The sequence below is a fragment of the Gymnoscopelus microlampas genome (assembly GCF_963454915.1).
Source record: "Gymnoscopelus microlampas genome assembly, chromosome: 19".
NCBI lineage: Eukaryota > Metazoa > Chordata > Actinopteri > Myctophiformes > Myctophidae > Gymnoscopelus > Gymnoscopelus microlampas.
In genome coordinates, this window is record NC_139956.1 from 17,701,394 (window position 1) to 17,724,304 (window position 22,911).

The 22,911-nt window shown below is 42.9% G+C and overlaps 1 protein-coding gene across 1 annotated transcript in view; it reads right to left on the reverse strand.

The window, feature by feature from the left end:
* Positions 1-5,835: 5,835 nt before the first annotated feature.
* LOC311035348 (uncharacterized protein) overlaps positions 5,836-22,911 on the reverse strand; it is a 38,251-nt gene continuing 21,175 nt past the window's right edge. The window contains exons 2-3 of the mRNA XM_084043498.1: positions 19,215-19,267; positions 5,836-8,573 (exon numbers count right to left, since the gene is read on the reverse strand). Of these exons, the coding sequence (XP_083899624.1) occupies positions 7,751-8,573; positions 19,215-19,246 (855 nt within the window). The 5' untranslated portion in view covers positions 19,247-19,267 and the 3' untranslated portion in view covers positions 5,836-7,750. The remainder of the gene's footprint in view (positions 8,574-19,214; positions 19,268-22,911) is intronic.

Here is a 22,911-nt window from a genome sequence, read left to right on the forward strand (position 1 = left end):
CGGCCAAGATGAAGGTGCTTTGTCTCCTGTGGGAGAATTTTTTTAGGGGAACATTTAGGAAAGGGGGGGTGGTCTAGTCAATGTTTAACACTTTTGAACTCATTTCGTATTCAGTGACCTTCTAAAATGGCTCACTGCCCCTTTACTACAACACAAACATGACAGAGCGTTCGATTTCCTGAGGTCTCCCTTCTACGCCTCTCGAATGTGGGAAATTAGAAGGGGTCACCGTCACAGCCCGGAAAGCAATCTTTAACCAAGGTGAAAAGACAAAATTGGTGACTGCTTTTTGAATAATATACATAGTTCTTGCTTTGCCAGCAGTGACTTTAAAGTGTAGATAACATAATTTAATATTTTACTGTGGTTAAACTTTAACCAACATCCTGGGAAGTCAGGTTAAACAGAAAAGGGGAATGTTTTTTTTTAAATGTTTATCTCACCTTAAGATAAAAAAAACTATGAATGGCCTCTTTATGATTGGCTTCTTCTATTTGTATTCAAACGTGTCAATTGTTTCATTCAAAAGACTACTAGAGATAGTAATACGAGATATTTTTGCAAAACAGACCAAATGATTGATGTGATTAACCAAGAAAAGACAACGCCTGAGGTCACGGGTCATGTTAATGCTGTTAAATTGTCCCTGTTCTATACACAAACCCCTCCAGAGGTAGAGGAAGTGTGCTAAACCTTCTGGCAACCCCCAGTCCTGAGAAAATAAACAAAAGACTTACGTTGAAAAAACAAGTGGACCAAGTATAAAGGCATCCTTGGTCACGGTTTCAAAGTATAGAGGGTTTTAAAAAAAGTTGATTCTAATGTTTTTGAGACCCAATCCTGGCATCACCTTTGCGGTCGAATCCCCCACCCCACACACACGCTTGCGGCCACGCACGCACGCACGCACGCACGCACACACACACTTTGTGTCAGCTCTTCATCTCTCTCACTCACATGACTTCAAAATTCACAACAGCCTTTGAATTGGAAATGGTTAAGCTAGAAAAAAAACACATTAACCATTAACCACTGTCCCTTTCCCCAAAGTCAACGGGGCTGTACCAGGAAGTCTCATTTTAATCATTGGTTAGGTTTGGCTCTCAGATTCCTAGCTTTGGCAGGGAGATTTGTTTGTGTTCAAAATAGAGGAATAGTGGTCCAAGGTCATGAGCGTAATACATTTTAACGTTGTTATTCATTTAATAATTTCCTTTAAAGACGTGTCAATTGGGGTGACACGGCTTCATTAACTCCAACTCAAGGCAACTGGGGGTTGCCTTGAGAAAAACAAACATGTTAACAGTTACACTTGCCTCTGGGACTATGCATGATGCACTGCCTAATGGACCAAATGGAAAACAACATGACATAAACTTGTTCACAAACAATTCAACATTTCTTCTCTCCTCTCCACTGTGCACAAACATGTCAGATACACACGCTAGGACAGGGCCAATTTATGTGCACGTGGACGAGCCCAGTGGTTTTCAACCTTTACAGGCCGCGACCCCCCCCCCCCCCCCCCAAACAATCATATTTGAACTGGGGACCCCCCACCCTGACAAGCACTTGGAATGTAGGAGTGGAGGCATTTAATTTAGTTTGATTTAGTTCCACAGAAAAATATTGTGAAAATAGTCTACAAGCTCACAACGCCTATGTGACAAATTGTCTCCGCACAGACACAGTCTAATAAAATGTGTGCCGCAGAGTCTTGCCACTTGCCACTGAAGGTATTTAAACAGACATGGGCAACTGTGTATGACTGGAATTGATGGTTGAAGTGAATGAGCAAAGCTCCGCCTAAAACAAACAACAATGATTAAACAAGATTGAACTCCTTGTCTGCCAGCTTGCCCCAAAACCTAAAATAATGGATTGCCTCATTCTTTAGGTTGAAAACACTTTGTGAACAACTGTGGAAAAACTGCAGTTTGTTACATTTTGATTTGAAATTGCATCATCTCATCTTCCAGGGGGTCCTCAGTAGCATAGAGCCTGGGGTACTCTGCTCAACCATATGGGGGTTAAGTGGTTAACTCATTCAGTGCCACATGACGTCTAAGACGTCCGTTTTTTTGGGAAAAAAAAGTTCTGAACCCAAGATATCATGATATGAAAATTTGCTGCTCCATTCACTTCTTGTTTAACTTCTTACTGAAAAAGGCTGTATCTCGGCTCCTGAGCACTTTTTTTTTTTACAATGAATTTTTGACTCTGGCACTGGGACAACACAACCAGAAATAAGTCTGGCACTGAATGAGATGACAAGATCCCAACATGTATATTCGGGCATCATGGTCCTTATCCTACTGATTTGCAACTTATTCTGCCTTTTTGAGTGCAACAGACATTCTAGTGGAACAGAGACAGTGTCTATCCCATAAATTATTCCAGTCAATTAAACAACTTATTTTCTACTCTTTTTTTGCACAGGCCCTGTCTCTGAAACAGTGCCACGATCAATGCCTGCTGGACAAAGTCGAAATAATCATCCCTGCCTGGAACCTCGTTGCAAATATGGAGTGAGCAACTTATGGCAATGATTGTGTACTGCACCCACACCACCCCCTCCCTACGCACTCTCTTCAGTGTTGTAAAGTAACTAGTACTTTTACCGAAGTACTGCACTTAAGTACAATTTTGAGGTACAGTATAATTTACTGGAGTATTTCCATTTTTCAGTACTTTTACAAAAAGGAAAATATTGTACTTTTACTAGTTACTTTGTAGATTTTGATTAATATTACAAAACATAGCCTACATTAACCACTTCAACCCTACATACATCTACAAGCTCACAATGCGTCGCAATGCGACGCATTGTGAGCTTGTAGATCAGCTATTTTCAAAATATTTTTTATACATTTGAAAACTTGTGAAATGGGACATTCTGCATAATGAGTACTTTCTACTTTTGGTAATTCAAGTACATTTTGATACTAGAACCTTTGTACTTTTAACTCAAGTCAATTTTGAATTCCAGACTTATCCGGAGTATTTCTACATTGCAGTATTGATACTTTTACTTAAGTAAGAAATGTGAGTACATTTTCCACCACTGAATGATTGTATTATTGCCCCACCCACACCATCCCCTCCAGCGCACATGCACACTCACACCCAGACTGGTATGTAGGTCTGATGGCTGGATGGCGGCCTTCCGGCTGCCAGCATTGCCCTTTGTGTGACTTCATGTAATATAAAGCAGCCTTTAGTCTAGTCTAAGCTTGCACGTCTTATTCAAATGACCATGAGGATCATAGAGAAAGCAAAAAAAAAGAACATCTGCAATGTTCATTCTGCATATAAAATATGTGCTAAATACTGTATATATGATATTTTTTGGCAAAGAGATTTGATATGGAGGGAGAAAATGAGCGGGCCAAGGATAAGAGCCCTGGGGGATGCCAGTCAACAAAGTAAATTGGGTTTTTTGTTGTTAACGATATCTGCCCTAGAAACTTGAGCCAATCGTGGCCAAGTGTCTGACAGTCAATTTAGAAAGTAATTTTCTGTCTGATACTGTCTGAAAATGTAATGTGGTAAATGCGACACCACTGGAGAACAAAGCAGCTTACAAATAGGTTGTGGGGTGCCATGGCAGACTAGATAGACACAATATTCAGAGCCTCAAGGGCATGCGTTGCCCTATGAAACTTCTCTCTAAACAATTGCTGTCTCAAGGCAAACAAAATTAATGCCGACCTACAAGCTTGTAGATCTTATATTTTCGAAACTTGTGAAATTGGACATTCTGCATGAGGAGCACACTTACTTTTGGTACTTTAAAGGGATAGTTCATCCCCAAAATGACTTTTTTTCTATCGATTACTCACCCCATGGAGCCTTGAGTTCATGCAGATATTTTTGTTTTTGTCACATTTCTAAGCCAATATTTTGATGACCGGCAGAGTCGCCGGTTATCAAATTTTTGGCCGGTCATCAAATCATCATCAAATTATTGACTTAGAAATGTGACAAAACCAAAAAATAATCAGTGAATTACCCCTTTAAGTATATTTTTTATGCCATTCTGGTGTTGCTACTTTTACTTATGGTAAAACATCGTCGAGTACTTCGTCCACCACTTGCAGCATGTGGCCGAGTCATGCCGGAAGAACATTGCTAAACAAAGCACTAAATTGGGAGAAGCACTAAATTGGGAAAAGCATGGTGTGCAATTAAGAACAAATTTGAGCCTAGAGGGAGGGGTGAAGTTAGGAGCTGGGGGTGGATGAGATGAATAGATAATGTCCAACCAGCATGCTATTCTGGTAACCTTCTGTCCTCCTGCCTCCTGTGCGGCGGAGACATCAAGACAGTTGCACTAATAGCCAGTGGTGGAAAATAACTAGGTACATTTACTCAAGTACTGTATAAGTACAATCTTGAGGCATGTTTTACTTTACTGGAGTATTTCCAGTAAATCCAGCAAATATTTTACTTTTTACTCCACTACAAATATTTGAAAGCTTTAGTTACTAGTTACTTTGCACATTTTGATAATTATTACAAAACATACATTAACCACTTCAACCCTGTACATTTCGGCCATTTGAAAATAGCCGATCTACAAGCTCACAATGCGTCGCATGCGACGCATTGTGAGCTTGAAGAGCTGCTATTTTCAAAAGATTTTTATCCATTTGAAACCTGTGAAATGGGACATTCTTCCTAATGGGTACTTTTACTTTTGGTACTATATTTTGATCCCAATACCTTTGTAGCCTACTTTTACTCAAGTAAATTGAGTGAATTCCGGACTTTTACTTGTGTATAAGTATACATTGCAGTATTGATACTTTTACTTAAGTAAAGAATGTGAATACTTTTTCCACCACTGACTAATAGCCAGTGGTGGGCACATTTATTTAACTAGGCACATTTACTCAAGTTTGAGGTGAAAAGAAAGTACTTCTTCCACCACTGCTAATAGTGAGCCAGCTTTACACGAGCCACCGTGCGAGACACGTTTCCAGGGCTCTGGTGGTGTGTATCTTCTTCCAGGCCTTGTAGGCAAAGCCCTGAGGTGTTCATTAGCAGTAGCTCCGGGGCTTCGCCCCACTGCCTACCGAGGCTCTAACTGTTGTGACAGTCGAGCTTAAACACTCGGTCCCTCGGCGTCCGCGCTCATTTATACAGAGATGAAGGCAGGAATGCATAAACAACACACGTTGTCCTGCACAAATACAATCCCCGTATATCTCTGTCACAGTCAACCCGAGGAAAGTGTGGAGTTTCTCTCATCGATGCTAATCTTTTTAGTGCATTATCGATGGACCGGCGTCAGTGGCGCGGTCCCAGGGGTTGTAAAATATTTTAGGCACGACGCGAGACGATGTCAACATAACACGGGGTGAATTTTAAATGGGACGAATAAATAAAAGAAATACACGATTCCAGAGATACAAAGTTAGTGCCAGACTGGAAACAGGCACTCAAATGAACAAGCTGAGCACTATCATCATCACACACACACACACACACACACACACACACACACACACACACACACACACACACACACACACACACACACACACACACACACACACACACACACACACACACACACACACACACACACACACAAGAGAAGTCAATGCATTGTATTCAAAGTTCCATTTGGACATTTCTTCAATGGAGTAAAAAGAAAAAGTGAAAGAGGAGATGCATTAGTCTCTAGGGGTGAGGAGATGATCCGTATGAAAGCTTTGGGAGGAACCAAAAGAAACTCTTATGTCATGTCATAATAAAAACTAAATTGCTTTGTGAGCTTGTAGATCAGCTGTTTTCGGCAAAGAGATTTAAGTGTAGCGGTGGGAAAAAAGAGGGGACCAAATATAGAGCCCTGGGGAACCCCAGTCAACAAAGTATGCAAAGGTTAGAGCTTTTACCTGGCAGTGCATACACTAGGCTATTGGCACAACGGACATTTTTAAAATACATTTCTTTATTGTACATTAATAAACACATGGAATGAAAGAAATGATTTTGGCAGGCAAACAATGACTGAAAATGGGAGTCACAGTAACAAAAAAAATCTTTCCGGAAGATTATTCATTAAACAAAAGCTTAGTTTTTTTCTCCTTCATATAGTTGTAACTCTTTAAAAGGCCACCAAATGTGTTGTCTTTTAGCGAAAATATATTTTCTTTTGTACAGTCTAGCCTCAGTTAGTTCAAGTTCAGCTAATATGAAACAACTGAGCTAACGTCACAGGCCAGAAAAACAAACAAAAAAGCCCAGTACTTCCTTTCTGGCCTCAGCACGATGTCAGAAATTCATTATAATTCTTAAAAATCAATAATGATTTAGAAAAGAAAAGGAAAATCATTATTTATCGTAATTTGAGGTTGACTTTAGACAGGTCTCCAGTGACCCTAAGATTAAGATTAGGTTTAAAGCATGTGTTAGGTTCTCAAAAAAACATTTCACGTGCAAATACCGTCTTTACTTCAGGGGCGGAAAGTCACGTCAATCAAACCCCCGACCAGCCATATGCTCTTATCTGCTACCGCATGCTAAACGGCCTCATTTATAAAAGGTTCTTGTACACTGATTTTAAGACAAGGAAAATGTGCTAATCATAGAAAGAAATCTTTGTCATTATTAGCAAGTTAATTTGAATCTATACTGGAAGAAAACAGATTGATAGCAGTGTATATATACTGTATATTAATACATTTAGTGTTTACTTACTGTATGTGCTTTGAAACAAGAAACAAGCGCAGTAAAAAACAGTGTATGTTTTATAAATAAGGCCCGTATTTTCATGCACTTTACTCTGCTCCCCCCCCCCCCACACACACACAAACACACACACAAGTCTTTGCATGAATTCATGAGTTCCACAACGCTCAGAGATTCTCTCCGTGGTATTTACTGAGCCAGGTCCTACCTGACTGAACATATCATAAATAAGGGAATACAAAGACAGAGCATTGGTACATACAAAATAAAATAAAAAAAAGGAATAACGTGATGACCTTTCCTCTGATGCTCACTCGGTTAAACCACGACTGAGCTCCCTGAAGAAACAAAAGGCTATGGCAAGCACCGTGTCTTCACTGTGAAAATATTGGCTCTCTTGAATGTGAGCTGGGCGTAGGGCACATGCTAATTGTTGCTGCCTCTGTAGTGTATTACTACTCGCTCCCTGCTATCTATGATATAGAGCAGTAGTCATTATGGCAAAGATGGCAGACGTTAAGTACTGTGGAGTTTCTGGGTCCGAAGGAGGAGTGTATAGCAAAAGCTAGATTCAAATGGGCTTTTTTTAAAAACAGGCTTTGTATGGCTGGCTGGCTGCTGGCAGTATTCACAGTCTATGAAACCAGATCCTCTCTTCATTTTGTAGCTTTATACAAATGTTGTGGTGTTGACTCGTTGTGCCGTTCCTTTCCTTAGCAAAATGGACACGGTAATGTCCGAGCGACTGCAATTATACAACAACAAGAATCCATAATCAATTTTGGAAAATGTTTTTTTTTTGGGGGGGAAGCATGTATTTTGTAAACCGGTTTTCCTTCATTTCTATTCATCTTCATGCATCTATCGTGCCACGTTCTTGTATAAAAATCTAGATTTTTTTTTGTGGCAGTGTTTCCTGTTTTGCAGGCTGTGACATTATTTCCTCGGCTCCAAGTCACCGCTCTAAAAGTGTTTTAAGTTTCTGTGATGGTCAATGAGGAGCCGTAAATCCCCTGGATGTCCCTGAACTCTGCTGCAGAGAGGAGGACACTCAGTCACACTCACAGTCCTCCTCTCCGGCGGTGGCCGCCTCCAGCGCGGCGAGAGCCTCCGCCACCATGGAGTCCGTGACGCTCTCCGCGTCATCGCACTCCGCCTCCTCCTCCTCCTCCGGCTCGTCGTCCTCGCTCTTCATCACGCAGATCCCGCTCTCCATGGTGCCGTCGGGGGTCTTCGCCACCCCCCGTTCGTCCGAGGACACGCTGGTGGTGCTGGTGTGGATGTCGACCGAGCGGACGCTCCCCTCGTCCCCCGTGTCGCACGGGTCCGGCGTCCCCCCGACGCCCTCGTCCACCTCGTCCGCCGACAGGCTCCCGCTCCGCGTCCTGCACCTGTCTCCGATGGACGAGTCCCAGCCGTTGCCTGTCGCCCGGTGCCCTCGGTCCCCGCGATGGCTCTTCCTGCTGTCCGTGTGGTCGTACGGGGAGGGAGTAGAGTAGTCCTGCATGCTGGGGTAGACGGGCACCTGGCTGGGGCCTCGGTCCTGCGTCGCCCATCGCGGCCCCGGGGTCTCCGGCTGGATGATGTACAGGCGGCCGTCGGGGCAGGGCGCCGCGCTCCCCTGCCGGGCGAGCTCCCGCTCGGGCCCGCCGCCGTGCAGCCTGTTGACGTGGTTGTTGTCGGCCTCTAGCTTGAGGGTGCCGTCGTTGGACTTGCTGTAGCCCAGGTTGTGGAAGCCTTGCTTCTGCTTGTTGTGGCCGCTGAGCGGGTCCGGGCCCAGCGTGTCTCCTGAGAGGTGGTGCGGCTGGTAGAGGGAGCTGCCCGCAGAGTCACTCTTCCTCCCATCCACCGCAACGGACGGGTCATAGATGTAGCTGTGGGGTTGTGTGAGAAAGACAGAGACGAAACAAAGAGAGACGTAAATGGTAAGTGGTCTGCATTTATATGGTGCAAAGCACTTTACATTGTATGCATTGGGTTGACCCATTCACACACATTGACACACTGATGGTGCGACGGCCCCTGGCCCTGGGGCCTTTGCCAGGGCTATTCTGTATTAACTGTTCTCTCTTGCAGTGCTGATTGGAGGGTGGAGTTGGAGGTAATCAGGGGAAGGGGAGACACCTGGCCACTGTCTCCCACAGAAAAACCTGCCCTAACCCTCACTTTTTTCCCCACCTGGGAACACCTGATCTTGGCCACACACAGAGGGAGAAATTGTGTTTCATGTTTGCATTATTTGGCAGTATGCTATGTTTGTTAACAAAATCACACATTTTTAGTTAAAACTCTCTCTCATTTTCTCTTTATTTAGAGCCGGGCTATAACAATGCTCAATGACAGGGAATCGAGAACTTTCCCATTTCCAGACAATAACATGTATCACACGGGCAACATGCATCAGTTCATCCATTTCATACACTATGAACAGTGGCTTAAAAATTATATTCCTAGAGATCATAAAAGCATGCAACCCTCCCCATAAACATTGTGAGCTTGTCTTTTGTAAAAAAAAACAGGGGCAGTCCTACTCTACACTACTTACACACCAGGCATGGGCTCCAGGTGTCAGATTTTACCTCTGACATTGCGTGAATCAATGACACGCGCTGTCACACAACAAGGCCACCCGTCGCGCAGTCACCACGCCTCACCAGATGCCATTGTTACACCTCAGAACGCACGCGTCGCAGAGAAAAAGAAAAAAAAAACGGACAAAACTAACAAAACAAAAAAACGGACTGCCTTCTGTGGTGGAGGGATGTTAGCATCACTTGGTGTGACTTTACAGTGCACGGTAGTACATGAGACCATGCATGTCGTGGGAGTGCACTCATTCATGCCGTCTTAATGTGGTCAGATTTAGTTTGTGTGTCTTCAAATCTTTGTAGCTCAGCACAAGACGGACAACTGGGTAGACGGGAGGAATGGAACTGTGACATGACCACACATGTACACACATAGACGCACGTTTTTAGGGATAAGAGATTCCAACCATGACCACGTTATGGCCGAAGGTTACTTTCGTGAGCCCGGTTCTCTGACGATACTATATACTTCTTCATACATTCATCATGTAGCACAGCGAAAATAGATTGGCTATGTTTGAAAATGTTTGCTGTTACAACATGCCCAAAATTGGGATGTCAGAGTTGAAGAGGTTAAACGTAAACTTCTCCAATTTACCTCTCATCTTAGCTCCACACCCTAAGTTCACCCTGAACACTCACCAGAACGCTAAAGAATTGAGGGTTGGCCCGCCCCGGACCCCTGGTCAGTGCGTCGCGGGTTCGAGTCCCGATCCCGACGGCCTTTGGCTTTGCTGTTTGTCTCTCCCCATCTCTCTCTCCCCGTTTCCTGTCTACCTACTGTACTATCAATAAAGGCATAAAAAGCCCCCCAAAAAATTGAGGGCTGGCAAAACAACCTCTCTTTGATGGACCCCCCCCCCCCCCCCTAGCCTGGCATTGGCCAGACTGATAACGTGGATTCACTCTCACGTTCCTCCACGGTATCAGTCTGGACTTCGACCCATAGGGAGCGAGTATGAGAAATCAGAAAATGATCGGGCCAATCAACTGCTGTCCGTACAACAATGAAAAGCATCAAAATCATTTTCTGATTTCTCATACCCTATGGTATGGGCCGAAGTCCAGACTGATACCGGGGAGGAACGTGAGAGTGAATCCATGTTATCAGTCTGGCCAATGCCAGGCAACCCCCACCCCAAGAATCGCTGTACACGTGTACACACATACCCTCACACACACCTAGAGTGTCTGTGTCTATTTTGTGGACAGGGTAACAGGCTGTCAGACGTCTCCCACTGAGAGCCGTATGGTGTGTGATCTGCACTTCCCTCTTGTTTTTCCGTCTGCTACGGGACCCCCCTCCAAGAATCATGACCCCCTCCAGTGCCCCCTCAAAATCACACCTCTCCCCTCTCTTCTCTTCTCCTATTCTAGGAGTATCTCACTCTCTCTCTCGTGCACAAGCATGCGCCATCTTTCTAATGTAGTTTGTGCTCGTTAATCAGATTTATTTGGCTATTCAAAAAAATAGCAGATGTACAAGCTCATGTGCCGCACTATGAGCTTGTAGATCCGATCTCCGAATCCTCATCTCTCATACGCAGTTGAATGTGAAAGTTCTGTATACAGTACATGGACTGTATGCCTGCAGCCTGCTCACAAGTGACTCATAGGTTAGGTATGAGTCACCTATGGGCAATAGTTGACATTTTGCTACATTGATAGAGTTATTGGTACTCATTTTACTCTTTAACCCATTTAGACCTGGAACACCAATACGTTACTATACTGTACCTTTCAATCCAGGAGCCCCTTTTGGTGTAGTTGTTGCTGTATACAAAATATAGCAACATTATTGTTTGTAATTTATTTGAATAAAATGTTAAGTTTTTCAGAAAACTTAAGTCAGGATTTAGATGGCTTTTTAGAATCAGCCTCAGGTCTAAATGTTAAGCCTTGTCCAGACCAAAGATTTGCAGAAACCGCTTCCAATTCATACTTTGTCCTAAACCGTTGTCAGTCACAAGTTGTGAGATTGTAGATCTGCAATTTTTGGCAAGAGACAACGTCACGCGACGGAGCATAAATGAAGCATTATTAATGTTGCAGAGAAAAACCACAGTGACCTGAATTACCCCTTTAAGACGACGCGCAAACATGAACGCTGTCAAGTGCTCTCTGCTTTTACCACCTTTTACTGTCTCTGTCTGTCTCTCACATCACCACCTCCCTTCTCCACCTTCGCAGCACTTAGTTGAGGAAATTAATGCTCTCTGCTCCTCTCCCTCTCTCTCACTACTCTGGGTGCTGAGGTTTGCCTTCATGAAGCCAGACACAAAAATGAACAGTGAGTGCATCAGTCACTTTCTCACTGTAAGTGCTTGTTTACCAAAAAAAAACTGACAGGAAAAAAGATTGTGACAAAACAACACACTATTAATACATACTTGTAGGGCAAGGGAAGGGTGGGGGTATACTGTCTATTGGTGCTTTCAGAAAATATTGCCGCAATGAGATTTCTTATAAATAATCGTCTGTAATGCCTTACAATATCCGAAATCCCAGACGTATGAAGTCTCATGTCACAATATCAATAATATCGATTACCCAGCCCTAATAACACAACAAAACAACATCATGGCAACGTCAATTTGTGTGTCCGCAGCTAATACATTACATGCAGCAAAAAATGACTTAAGTGAATGAGTTGCATTAAACATAAATAAAAGTTTATGTGCAACAATTCCATGTGTTGGGTAACTGAAGCCATTAGCATGGCTTGTGTTATGTCATGGTGACAGAGGCAACGATTAGGGATGCCTCACCGCCACGCCCCCCAGGATGTGATCACGATACCAACCCCTACATCCTCCTATACAGCAGAGACCCAGGCCATCAGATCCATGCTCATGTAGAATGCAGCAGGTAGCCATGCCTATGGATTTTATGCCAACAGTACCATTACACTTGTGTGTTTGGCTAAGTGAATAGGGGCTTCTGCACAAAGCATTTATCATTTTAAGGCAGGAAGGAAAAAGTTTAAAGCTGTGATAAGTAGTCTTGAAGCAAAGTTTTTGTAATGTGGTTTTTGAAGTTTTCCTTTAAGCCAGTGGTTCTAAACCTGCGGGTCGGGATCCCCAGGGGGGTCCCCAGATGACAGTGAAGTGACAATAAAGGACGACTTCACCGATTTTCAACCTATCTTCATATAATTGGTCCTCACTAATACTCATGATAAAATGGTACAATCTTTTTCTACTCGGTCTGTGTCTCAGAGGAGGGCTGTGGACAGTTAAGAGTCCCGTCTACCAGTGACATCATCATGGGGAATCCAAGTTAATAGAAACTGCAGGCTTTCTATTCCTGGAAAGTTGCAATGCAATAAAAGAAGCCATTGTTCTCGTGTTAATAAAAATCTAAATAAAAAATGTGAAATCTTGTTGGAAAAAAAAATCATGCCTAACGATGATGTCACTGGTAGTAGACGGGTTTCTGGACTGTCCACAGCCCTCCTATGAGACACAGACCAAGTAGAAAAAAATGGTACAATTTTATCATGAGTATTAGTGGGACCAATTATATGAAGATTGAAAATCGGTGAAGTCGTCCTTTAAGGACTTTTCAGTCATTTTTGATACCTCAAAAAAGAAAGAAAGAAAGGGGAAAAAAGACCAACACTTCATCAAAAGTAGACTAATCAACAAACTATACTATAAATATAAAGTTGTCAAATAACATAAGAAAGAGGCACAAATTGTGAAAATAGCCGATCTACAAGCTCACCACGCCTCAACGCAACGCGCGGCGTGGTGAGCTTGTAGATCTGATATCTTCAAAATATTTATCTATGGAACTGCAGTCAAACTAAATGTAATGCCTCAACTCCTACAATTCCAAGTGCTTATCAGTGGTCCCCAGTTCAAATCTGATTATTTTGTGGGGTCACGGCCTGAAACCACTGCTTTAAGCGATGGGGGAATGTCTGATTGCCATGCTACTACGTTAGGGTTGGATTTGCTGGGGTGGTTTGCTTTATCAAAAGCAGATTTGCCTCTGCTTTTGATATCTCTATCTCTGTAGGTCATTCATTTATATGGTCGATGGGGATGGATATATGTTTTATCCCTGCTTCTGGTCAGAACTAAATACATGCATTTACTTTTCGGAAATGTTGACTGTCTGATATGTTTGATATTTATGTTTGATACTACCACAATTAAACAATTTTAATACAAAAAAATATGGTAACCGCATAAGCCTGCAAGTTGTCCCCATTTTGGGCACATTTTCAAAATGTGTCAAACTATTCCAACCATAGCATAACTAGAAGATCTACAAGCTCACAATACGTTGCGATGTGATACATTGAGCACTTGTAGAATGGCTGTTCTCATTTGTCATACAAAGAATTACATAGGGCTTGGTGGTTAAGAAAATGTCTCCCCCTTCTTAGGCCTGTCACAATTATTACAAACTCGTCTAATCACAATGTGATTTGAGATAATCGCAATTATTTTGTCATAATCATCATAATCGTTTCCATGTTGAAAAATGTCCATATATTTTCAAACATTTTCAAAAATAGTGGAAAGAGCAGATCTACAAGCTCACAACGCGCGTTGTGAGCTTGTAGATCTGCTAATCGTTATCTGCTGATCTGCTAACTAATGATGTTTTTTTTTAAGTGTAAAGTTAGTAAATATTATGTCATTTCTTTGTATAATTGGGTTATTTGTCATATCTGCCGTGTGTGCAACTTCACAGCCTAAAAGCCAAACAGGAATGTAATCTTCATCCATATGTAACAGTCCTCAACGACAGACACAATTAAATCGTTAATCGCAATTATTTGAGTGACAAATAAAATGTCATAATCGTGACAGCCCTACCCCTTCTGTTTTTGTTTGTTTGTTTGTTTGTTTACAAATGGATTCCCTGGTGGTAGTGGAGCGGCTAAATGCTTTTTTCTGGCAGAATCTTTCAGTTGATGATAAAAGCGTGAAAATTGGCATGAGCAGTCTCCATGGGTCACTTGACAAGAATATTGTCTGAGCCATTTGTAATTTCAAGATGGCGGCCATTTTTCAAGATGGCCGATACCTTAGTGGGCAGTTAAGTGATATGATGGTTTATTTGGTGATAGAAGCATGAAAATTGGCATGAGCAGTCTCTGTGGGTCACTTGACAATAAGCCACCCACAGCTACTTGAAATTTCAAGATGGCGGCCATTTTTCAAGATAGCCGACACTTTAGTGGAGCATTTAAGTTATATAATGGTTCATTTGGTGATACAAGTATGAAAATTGGCATGAGCAGTCTCTGTGGGTCATTTGACAATAAGTCACCCACAGCTACTTGAAATTTCAAAATGGCGGCCATTTTTCAAGATGGCCATCACCTTAGTGGAGCAGTTAAGCTTAAGAAATCATTTAGTTGGTGATACAAGCATGAAAATTGCCATAAGCCGTCTCAAAAGGTCATTTGACAAGAAACCGCCCACAGCCACTTGAAATTTCAAGATGTCTGCCGTCCGCCATGTGGATCCTTAAATGATACCTTTTCTCATAGAAATGTATTGGGTTCCTCAAAAAGCTCTGTCAAGAGAGGTTGTTTGACTGTGTTTTGTCTGACTCCTCGCCCACAAGCTGTCCAGTTTGGTAAAACCTGTCAGGAGTTGCCTCCCACCGGCATAGCTCTCAGGGTTCACTGAGGTAGGCTTACACAAGCTCCCTTACCACGACAAGGTAACAGTCACAAGGGAGGATAATATATATCTTTTTTTTTTTAAAACTAACAGCCATTACATGTGTCAAATAGATACTAAGGGGTGGGGAAACAAAAAAATAAGATGAATAAATTAACACAGTTGTGGTGCTGATAAGCACAGTTGTGGTGCTGAACGGACAGTGCTCCAAAATTATGAGCAATGGCTAACACTGAATGGCAATAGCCACGGAACCATGACAAACTATACTAAGGAACTAAACTGAAAATGTGCTTCACTGTTAGATATGGCAGTGGAAGGTAGTGGAAGCAATGTTACAAAGTAACAACTGCAAATTACACAGTAATAGACTAGATACAAAGTAAAACATGATGCGCCGATGTGGCGAGGGGAAGCCGAGCCATAGGCCTACACTTGAAAACACAGAGGACAACGGGGAATAACTTTGGCAAAATAAACATGCAAATAGGTTCTAGCAGGGGCAATTACATAGGCATGTGAAACTGGGTCCATATCTGAAGCACTTACACCTTCCAGTACATGCCTTGGTGCACCCACATTTGGTCAACTCCCAACAACTCTCCGCAATAGGTGGAAGTGGAGTCCAGAAGACTTTCCACTTCTCGTCCTGTTCCACCCATCCCCAGTCAGATGGGCTCGGCATTTGTGGAGGTCGCTTCAATGCCTGTCCCCACACGTATCCAGCCTCATAAGAAGCACGTTTGGCATGCTCTTTGAGTGCTGCTTGAGTTGGCAGGATCAAGTCATATCATCTTTGCTTTCTGGCAAAGAGATCAAGCCTGGCCTCGTTCACAGTTGTGACATCACTGGACCGGTCATACATTAGATCTTCTTAGTCTCTTGACATGGATATCTTTGGTATCTTCAGTGTCTTCAGCAGATGTAGATGCTCTCTTTTGGGCCCTTTCCAGCTCTGTGTTGTTGAACAGCTTGAATGATATGTTGCTCTGTTTCTTGTCAATGTGCTTTCTATGCCATCACCTTCATCTAGTCGGCACTAGCGTATGGTGGGTTCTAACGTGGACCGGGCCAGATTCTTAAACCGCCCGCCCCCGCCCCCTCGCGGGGGGGGCTCGCGCAACGACGGCTGATAAGTGACAGTCTATTGAGAATTACCATCAGCGTTAATGCAAGAGAGACGTGAATAAAACACAATAAAACTAATAAAACAACTGTTTACCTGGCAAGAGAACCGGTTTGACGGGGAAACCGTTTTTTAATGGCCACCCATTAACTATCCGGCCGAATGCAAATAAGCCCGATTTGAAAACAAAGGCGTGCTAATGTTGTTATGTCGATTTTTTGTTTTTTTTCCCCCTGGGGGCAGTGGGGGAGCAGAGTTTTCCAGACCGGGCCATGGCCCCATTGGCCTCTATGACGATACGCCCTTGCTAGTCGGGTTGGACTAAGTAAGATAGGCAGAGCATTGATCTTATGAAATAATGGAACATTTCTTGCAATGGTATCATGACCAGTACGATCGTGCTCTCTGTTGAATAAACTTGGCTGAATGAGTTTTTCCTTGTTGACCTGCTGACAAATGAAACATCTGTCCCAGTTAGTTTTCACAACTGTTATGATGGCTTCTGCCATGTCTGCAGCATAGGCAGAGGCAGAGGGTTTATGCTTTTACCACCTTTTACCAAGCACTTTGATGTATGGGATACAACTAAGTTTGTGCCTTAACCCAACACTTAGTCCGATCGTTCATCCAATGCCATTTAAATCCCATGCGATCTGTACACCATCCGGTTAATTAAAACCCCATTAACCTTGGCTCGGCTCTCCCGCGCTGGCACAACCTGTCAATTCAGGTGCGGCTATCTAACTGTTTTGGGGTAAATTAGACAGCATTTGGGATACTAACTTTCAATTAGCTGACATTGAACCCCACTCTGAGGTTTAACAGCAGTGATATATCACCAGTGTGCCCTGGTAGTGCAGATATTCACTCTTATCTAATCTATCTATGATCAACAAATCAACACAACTGTTTTAGCATAATAATAATAATAATAATAATAATCGTCCGTAATGAAAAAAAAAACGTACATTTCTATGAGAAAATGTATCTTTTGAGGATCCAGGGGGCGACCATCTTGAAAATAGAAATTTCAAGTGGCTGGGAGTGTTTTCTTGTCAAGCAACCCTTAGAGACTGCTCATGCCAAATGTAATGCTTGTATCACCAAATAAACCATTATATATAACTTAATTGCTCCCCTAAAGTGTTGGCCATCTTGAAAAATGGCCGCCATCTTGAAATTTGAAGTAGCTGTGGGTGGCCTATTGTCAAGTGACCCAGAGAGACTGCTCATGCCAATGTTCATGCTTGTATCACCAAATAAACCATTATATAACTTAATTGCTCCACTAAAGTGTTGGCCATCTTGAAAAATGGCCGCCATCTTGAAATTTCAAATAGCTGTGGGTGGCCTATTGTCAAGTGACCCACAGAGACTGCTCATGCCAATTTTCATGCTTGTATCACCAAATAAACCATCATATCACTTAACTGCCCACTAAGGTGTCGGCCATCTTGAAAAATGGCCGCTATCTTGAAATTACAAATGGCTCAGACAATATTCTTGTCAAGTGACCCATGGAGACTGCTCACGCCAATTTTCACGCTTTTATCATAAATTGAAAGATCGTAGCACTTATCTGCTCCGCTATGGAGGCTTTGGGAGACCTGACATGTAGGTTGGTGTAAGTGGGAGTTGACCCAGTAACCCAGCCTGACCCTCCCTGCCAATCCCCACACACCACTAAGCCAAGAAATGTGACACCACCCCTCCCCGGTCAATTAGGGACGGAGGAATGTGATGTGTGACAGTAGGAACCAGGGGAAGAAGGAAGGAAATGTGCTAAGAGCAGCGATGGAAAAAAAAAACTACAATAAACAGATGTTTTAAAAAAAAAGAGCAGCGATGGAAGAAGTACTCACGTCTTTTACTTGACTAAAAGTATCGATACTGCAATGTAGAAATACTGTGTTACAAGTAGGTATTTCGAATAGCCGATTAACAAGCTTCACATCGCGACGCATTGTGAGCTTGTAGATCTGCTATTTTTAAATGGCCTATATATTTCGGGCTGAAGTGGTTAGTGTGCTTTGTAATAATAATACAAATCCACAAAGTAACTAGGAACTAAAGTTTTCATATTGTAGTGGAGTAAATGTACGTGTGTGTGTGTGTGTGTGTGTGTGTGTGTGTGTGTGTGTGTGTGTGTGTGTGTGTGTGTGTGTGTGTGTGTGTGTGTGTGTGTGTGTGTGTGTGTGTGTGTGTGTGTGTGTGTGTGTGTGTGTGTGTGTGTGTGTGTGTGTGTGTGTGTGTGTGTGTGTGTGAGAGAGAGAGAGAGAGAGAGGGAGGGAGAGCCACTTAAGGAGGAGAGATTATAACTCTGGTATGTGAACTTAAATAAAACTCTCACTCGATCTCCCGCCATACCTCAAAAGAACATTAATAGTGACAAAATGCTTTGTTGGCTTCTAACAAAGGGCCCAGGCCTATAGAGCACTACAGTAGCCAGCGGGTGATGGATATTGGCATATTGACCCGCCGTTTATACAAAGAGCCCAAGTGAGGTCGCTCCGAGTCCAGACACATTATAAATGGACCTCTCACTATCTGCATGAAACAGGACAAAAAATCGTTATGCGGGGGAGTAGATATTTGGCCCGGCGTTCCAAAGGGGAAAATGCTTGTCTAGTTTGCTGCGAACAGACAGATAGCCTACTGGGGCAGAGGGAATTGTAGTGGCGATTGAAGGTCGCGGTTTTGTGATTAACCACTTAAACCATTATATATACGTTGTTGACTGGGGTCCCCCAGGGTTACTAGCCCCCTCCTTTTTTCCCCTCAAAAGTTCTTCGCCGAAAATAGCTTTTTATTATCTAAAAGTTCAATGTGAAAGTGGCTGATCTACAACCTCGACGTGGCACGTTGAGCTTGTAGATCACCTGTTTTTGCTGAATGTTTGTCCCCAGAATAGGGACGCAAGGGCCCACGAGGTAATCTTATGAATAAATATTCTTCCGTGCACCTTAAAGTCATACAATTGTTGGTCTAGTAGTGATATACTGCTGTGCAAATAATTGTATTCACACGCACGCACGCACGCACGCACGCACGCACGCACGCACGCACGCACGCACGCACGCACGCACGCACGCACACACACACACACACACACACACGCACACACACACACACGCATACACACACACTTCTCACCTTTTTATCATTCGGCAGCATCGGCACCCCATTTGGCCAGCCGTGTAAAGGAGCTGTGAGGAGACATAAAAGCAAATTCATTTCAACTTTTTATCTCAACAAACACACCAGAAAGCTGAAAGATTGCAACACAAGGCACAAATCTCCCCAAATTCACAGCGACAGGGCTTTTCAAAACAGGCCAAGTGCCATCATCAGCCTGGAGGTAGGTGACATTTTCGATCAGTGACATTTTCGCAATGATGCCCGGGTCCTCTCCCCTCATCGAGGAAAGGTTACTGCAGAAGCCCCTGTCATCATTTGCTCTTGAGCAGCGATGGAGGAAGTACTCACATGTTTTACTTAAGTAAAAGTATCAATACTGCAATGTAGAAATACTCCATTACAAGCAGAAGTCCCATATAAAAAATGTACTTGAGTAAAAGTACAAAAGTGTCGGCATCAAAATATACTTCGAGTGCCGAAAGTAGAAGTACACATTGTGCAGAATGTCCCATTTCACAAGTTCAAAATGTGTAAAATATCTTTTGAAAATAGACGATCTACAAGCTCGCTAAGCTACTTGGACTTAGTGTGTGACTGCTATTAACTGAGACGTTTACCTTCCTGACATGTAAGCTAGGGCGCCAACTATGGATTATATTCTTAGTGATTATCCTACTGACAAATTTTTCGATTAATCAAATAATCAAAAAAGTTTTGATTTGAACAAATCAACGTGAAAAAGATGAACCACTTTCACCCTATTTTTTACTTCATCATACAACGGTGTCATACAATACTAGTGTTGAAAATAGCTGACAATTTTATTTGATTAAAATCTCTTATTGTTGTGAATCCACTAAATCCATTAGTTTGATTAACTGTCGCACCCCTACGTGCAATCGTTTTGTTGTTTTTTCCCTCCTTTCTCCTTCTTTAAGAGGGCTCTCTGGAGATATCCTGAAGATTTCCGCCCATCCATCAGGCTTTGCTTTGTCCTTGGTCTCTACGGCATTTGTACATCAGGATGAAAACGGTGTCTCCCTGAATCACCGATAAAGATGTTATTGTCATCCATCACTATCTCGTGTGTCCGTGTGTCTCAAGTGTGCGCGCACAAGGCAGTGTGTGTGTGTGTGTGTGTGTGTGTGTGTGTGTGTGTGTGTGTGTGTGTGTGTGTGTGTGTGTGTGTGTGTGTGTGTGTGTGTGTGTGTGTGTGTGTGCGTGTGCGAGGATGGTGCAGTGACCTTTTCTCTCCTGGCGGCGTGTCAGGAGGGCTTTGGCATTTCATTGTCTGGGTAAATAATTAATCACCAAAGTCTCAAATAGGTTGTCTGCCAGGGAGAGAGTCAGAAGAGGGAGCAAGAAAGTGAGGAGAGAGGACACAGCCTCTCTTTGTAGAGTACTAGGGGACCCTATGTACCCACAAGACGGAACGCTTTCCAATCTTAACCAGCCAACACCCCGACCCTGTGGGGCAGTGGACAATATCCGTTACCTCTTGTGTGACTCGCAGCGCCACAGAATCACAAGTGGAATCACAAACTGTGCCAAGAAAGTACGATAAATATACAGGAATTTGTCTGGAGGACTCGGGGAGTCATTGGTGCAGTCAGTGACATTAATAAAGGCTGATTTATACTTGGTTTTGCGTGTCGGTGTAGTAGCGGATCGAAAATAGCAGAGCTGTTAAAGCTCGTTCTGTAGTGGATCTCAAAGGACCCCCCAAATTGATGTGTATTTGACTGTGGCGGACCCCCTATCTGAAAATGTTGTGTGCCAGGGACCCCCCAGAAGACAAGAGAATTGGATTTATGTTCAAATAATTCAAAATGATTCAAATGTTTCCAAACAATTTCAATATTAAAAAATAAATAAAAAAATAGCAGATCTAGAATTTGTGAGTGGTTAAAATGATTTAACTGGGGACCCCCTGGAACACCCCCCCCCAAGGACCCCTAGGGGTCCCCACTTTGAGAACCATTGCTGTAGATCATAGATGAGCTTGTAGATTGGCTACTTTCCAATGCGTGACACCGGCACGAAACTAAGTATAAATCAGGCGTAAGACTTTGACAGCACCTTTTATATTCCAAGGCAGCAAATATTCTGCCACACGCCACCGCTATTCAAATGCCAGCCTTTCATCCTTCACTGTGTTTTCCTATTGTCATATTTTACATGATGGTGGATTCATCTTATCAGAAGCTGTACTGTGTCAGACACACCATCAGATTGGCCAGTGCATTGGTTCTCAAAGTGGGGTCTGGGGACCCCCAGGGGTCCTTTTGGGGGGGGGGGGGGGGTACCAGGGGGTCCCCAGCAAAATGTGTTAATAAAGCGTCACAATCATTTTAACCCCTTTATCCATATTTTATACTTTGGCTATTCAAAAATAGCAGATATACAAGCTCATAATCATTTTTTTTTAAAGGTGAAAATTTTTAACAGATCTTTGCTTCTGGGGGTCCCTGGCACAACCGATTTTCAGGTGGGGGTCCGCGGCCACATACATATCAATTTGGGGGTTCTCACTGGTTTAGTGTGTCCCGAAAGCCAGCTGTTGTAGCTGTTGTGGACGGTAAAACAAAAATGACGCACGTGTATGCACACTGTACCCATCAAGACACAGTGAAGTTTATACAAAAACACTATGATGTATCAGGAGGCTAAAGCTCTTGGAAAGCTCCTGTCCCGTAAATATCCCCCACTTAATCCTCCTCCATTATTGGCAGTGTCGGGCAGAAACCATGTATCACCATACTTCAACATTTTCTCACATTTTATCAGTGTCAAACAAAAACATAGCAAACATTTTTGAAAATGTTTGGAAAGTGATTTTTCCTTTTTTTTTTTTTTTTGTTTCTGTCAGGTGTAAACAAAACTGTTACTTTTCAGGATTCAAATTCAAAATGAGCAAAAGTAGCAGATCCACAAGCTCAAAACGAGCTTGTGGATCTGCTCCTTTTGATGCTTTTGTGTGACGCTGTAGTATGATCAAGTAGGGCGTTAATTTATGAAGAAAAAAAAACACAAAAAGTTATGGAGAAAATATGGAGATACAAGGTTTCTGCCCAACAGCAACCATTTGCTGAAAAGTGACTGTTTTGAACCTACAAGGTTTCCAACCGACAGCAACATAATAGACAGTATGATATAAGAGCTACATTGCAGCCGTGTGAACATGGCCTGTGGCTTTTGTGTGACGGTAAACACGGAGACAAACAAAATCAGCAAGGATCTGCTGAGTTAGGCTAACAAACTGCTGGTTCCAGTGCCCAGCATGCCTTTTGTGAGCTGTCATCAATCAAATCCTGTGTACCAGTGGTTCTCAAAGTGGGGTCCGGGGACCCCCAGGGGTCCTTGGGGGGTTCCAGGGGTTCCCCAGCAAAAGTAGTTAATATAGCATTACAATCATTTTAACCGCTTTATCCATTTATATTTTGGCTATTCAAAACAAGTCTGCTATTTATGAAAGTCTTTTCAGATGGGGGTCCGGAGCCAAATACATATCAATTTGGGGGTCCTTGACTTGAAAAAGACAGGTTAAATATTTTAAAAAGAAATTGCATGAAAATTGCATTCATATGTAACTAGAAGTTTGGGCCGCATCTCAAGAGTATCTTCCACTGGCGATCCTATCTGCCACTGGCGATCATGTGACAGATATGGCCATATATGGAGTGTATGGGTCTGTCAGTCCTTGTCCCTTTAA